The 3,158-nt window shown below is 51.7% G+C and overlaps 1 protein-coding gene across 1 annotated transcript in view; it reads left to right on the forward strand.

Moving 5' to 3' along the window:
- The window catches only part of POLR3C (RNA polymerase III subunit C), an 18,767-nt gene that overhangs the window by 12,919 nt on the left and 2,690 nt on the right, over window positions 1–3,158 (forward strand). Inside the window, exons 10-13 of the mRNA XM_018570080.1 lie at window positions 81–231; window positions 443–544; window positions 1,758–1,807; window positions 2,722–2,871. Of these exons, the coding sequence (XP_018425582.1) occupies window positions 81–231; window positions 443–544; window positions 1,758–1,807; window positions 2,722–2,871 (453 nt within the window). The remainder of the gene's footprint in view (window positions 1–80; window positions 232–442; window positions 545–1,757; window positions 1,808–2,721; window positions 2,872–3,158) is intronic.

Raw genomic sequence — 3,158 nt, forward strand, 5'->3', positions numbered from 1 at the left:
CTTAATTTTTTGGGGGCAGAGGCCCCCCCCCCCCCCGTTCTGTTTGGTCTCCGACTCTCTCCATCACTCTCTTTGTCCAGGTTCGGCTCGCGCTGCGCCCGGATATTCCGTCTCCTGCTGCGGAAGAAGCACTTGGAGCACAAACAGGTGGAGGATTTCGCCATGATCCCGGCCAAGGAAGCCAAGGACATGCTGTACAAGATGCTGTCGGTGAACCTGATCAGCCTGCAGGTCAGTGCTTCGTCCTCCTCTGTAGCCAAATTCTGGAGAGAAAACCACCGGCACCGGACTGAACTATTCCACCTCGATGGTTCTATATGCTGAGTGTACATGGCCTTTCCTTACAAGTACTACAAGAGGCTCTATGTGTGTGATCGAGGTCACCGGTATATGTTCATTTTTGGAAAAACAACCTCTAATCCTTCTTTTTTTTTTTGTACAGGAAATCCCCAAAACACCAGACCACGCCCCTTCCAGAACATTCTACCTTTACACGGTGAATCCATTACCCACCGCTCGCATGTTGCTACAGAGATGCTATAAGGTATCTATGTCATAAGAGTCATCTACTCTGCCAATGTCATTGATGATGAAAGGCAAAGTGACCCTATATCAGCCTGGGGAGACCTCCCCCTCATAATTCCCAACTCTGTTCCTGTCCACCTGAGAGTTCTACGTGTCCAACTTGGTGTGTTCTTGCAATCAAGCAGGGATGGGAGTCACTCATAATGGGCACAGCAGGTGTACAGACCGGGAACTCAGCACAGGGATGGTGGGGCCCCTCATAATGGGCACAGCAGGTGTACAGACCCGGGAACTCAGCACAGGGATGGTGGGAGCTCCTCATAATGGGCACAGCAGGTGTACAGACCCAGAAACTCAGCACAGGGATGGTGGGAACCCCTCATAATGGGCACAGCAGGTGTACAGATCCGGGAGCTCAGCTCAGGGATGGTGGGAGCCCGTCATAATGGGCACAGCAGGTGTATAGACCCGGGAACTCAGCGCAGGGATGGTGGGAGCCCCTCATAATGGACACAGCAGGTGTACAGACCCGGGAACTCAGCACAGGGATGGTGGGAGCTCCTCATAATGGGCACAGCAGGTGTACAGACCCAGGAACTCAGCTCAGGAATGGTGGGAACCCCTCATAATGTGCACAGCAGGTGTACAGATCCGGGAACTCAGCTCAGGGATGGTGGGAGCCCCTCATAATGGGCACAGCACTTGCCTACAAAACCAAGCTGCTGGGCTAGGAGTAAAGGGGAATACTATAGAGCACGGGTATAGCACGGGTAGTCCAACTTTGACCTTCCAGCTTTTATGGTACTACAAGTCCCATGAAGCATTGCAATACTATGATAGCCACGATCATGACTCCCAGAGGCAGAGACATAACAGGATTCGTAGTTTCACAAAAGCTGGAGGGCTCTGGTTTGGCTACCCCTGCTATAGCTTATCATTTGAGTGACATCTCTGGGGCTGCTGACATCACATCCATGATGGGGACACCTGGCAGCAGTCTCGGGGCCTTCTGGACGTCTACACAATGGAGGCTTTTATAGGTAAATAACATGCATGTAATCCGGCGAATGCACATATATTATTATGGGTAGATTGTAGCTGGAAGGAATAGTGCGCTGACAGGGTCTCTTAAAAACTGCGTCAGCATGTTCCCCTGCACAGCAAGTTGAGGAACGGGGCGAGTAGTTCAGAATGTGGTGGTGATTTCACTGCGTCTTTTCTTTTCCATGCAGACCGTCGCTAACCTGATTGAGAGGAGACAGTATGAGACCAAAGAAAGCAAGTGAGTTCCTGGATTTATTTTCCTTTATCCATGTCCCTGGTGACGAGGTTTGAATCCTGGCAGGAAGTGAGACAAAATCTCCCCAATAGGGGACACAGACAGCAAATAAACCTCTGACAGTGCCCCCAAACCTTCTCTGCTCTCTCTACCCCCCCCCCCCCCCCCCCCCCGCCCCACCCCCCCCCCTCACACCCCCGCCACACTCCTCTCCTGTACATACTGCCCACCTGATGAACGTGATGATGTCCTTTTTTTAAATAAAACCGTGACAGGAAGTGGTTGCTGAGGCTCAGTGTCACCCAGCCGGAAGTTCCCATAAAGCTATTGCTGTAGGAGAGTACAGGAAGGTGCCGTGCATGCAGATCATGAAGCTGCAATCAGGGCTGTCATTACTACACATGGGGCCCCGCACCGTATACCTGACAGCGCCCAACACAACCCCACTTCCTGCTGTCTGTGACTGTTGGCTATAGTGTGACCTGGAAGCACAGAAGAGTAGATTAGTATGAGCGCTGTCATGCTTACGTCAGCCCCGGTCTGCTTTGTGCTTTTGGGGTCTGCAGAGTACTCATGAGCACCATCGGTCACACAGAGTATTTAAGACTCGACTGTCCTACTGTCTGTACAGACATCGATCGCACGTAAGATACAGAGGGGCAGCCCTGGCCTGTGCCCCCACCCCGTGCACCCTTTGGGGTGCTGCCCTGGTAAGGGACTACTGCCCCTATCAACAGCCATGGTTGTAATGCACAAGGGGATACATAGAGATGGAGCCGGGACCCCCTCTGCTTCTGAGAAGTAAAAATGAAATCCAATATGGAGTTCTGCTCTATCTTGTTTGTAAAGAGTTACACAATCCTGTATAATGATCATATTAATAACATGACAAATGAAAAATGTTTTGTATCGTTCAGGCGACTGCTGGAGAAGTCGCAGAGGGTCGAGGCGATCATCGCTTCCATGCAGGCTACGGGGGCCGAGGAGACCCAACTCCAGGAGATCGAAGAGATGATCACAGCACCGGAACGACAGCAGCTAGAGAGCCTCAAACGGAATGTCAACAAGTGAGGACACCTCCCATGTACATTGCCCCACCATCTGCCCACTGCACTGTATATCAATAAGTGAGACCTTCTAGGGGACACCTCCCATGTACACTGCCCCGCCATCTACCCACTGCACTGTATATCAATAAGTGAGACCTTCTAGGGGACACCTCCCATGTACACTGCCCCGCCATCTACCCACTGCACTGTATATCAATAAGTGAGACCTTCTAGGGGACACCTCCCATGTACACTGCCCCGCCATCTGCCCACCGCACTGTATATCAATAAGTGAGACCTTCTAG

Source organism: Nanorana parkeri, unplaced genomic scaffold, assembly GCF_000935625.1.
Source record: "Nanorana parkeri isolate BGI_ZX_2015 unplaced genomic scaffold, ASM93562v1 scaffold1452, whole genome shotgun sequence".
Lineage (NCBI taxonomy): Eukaryota > Metazoa > Chordata > Amphibia > Anura > Dicroglossidae > Nanorana > Nanorana parkeri.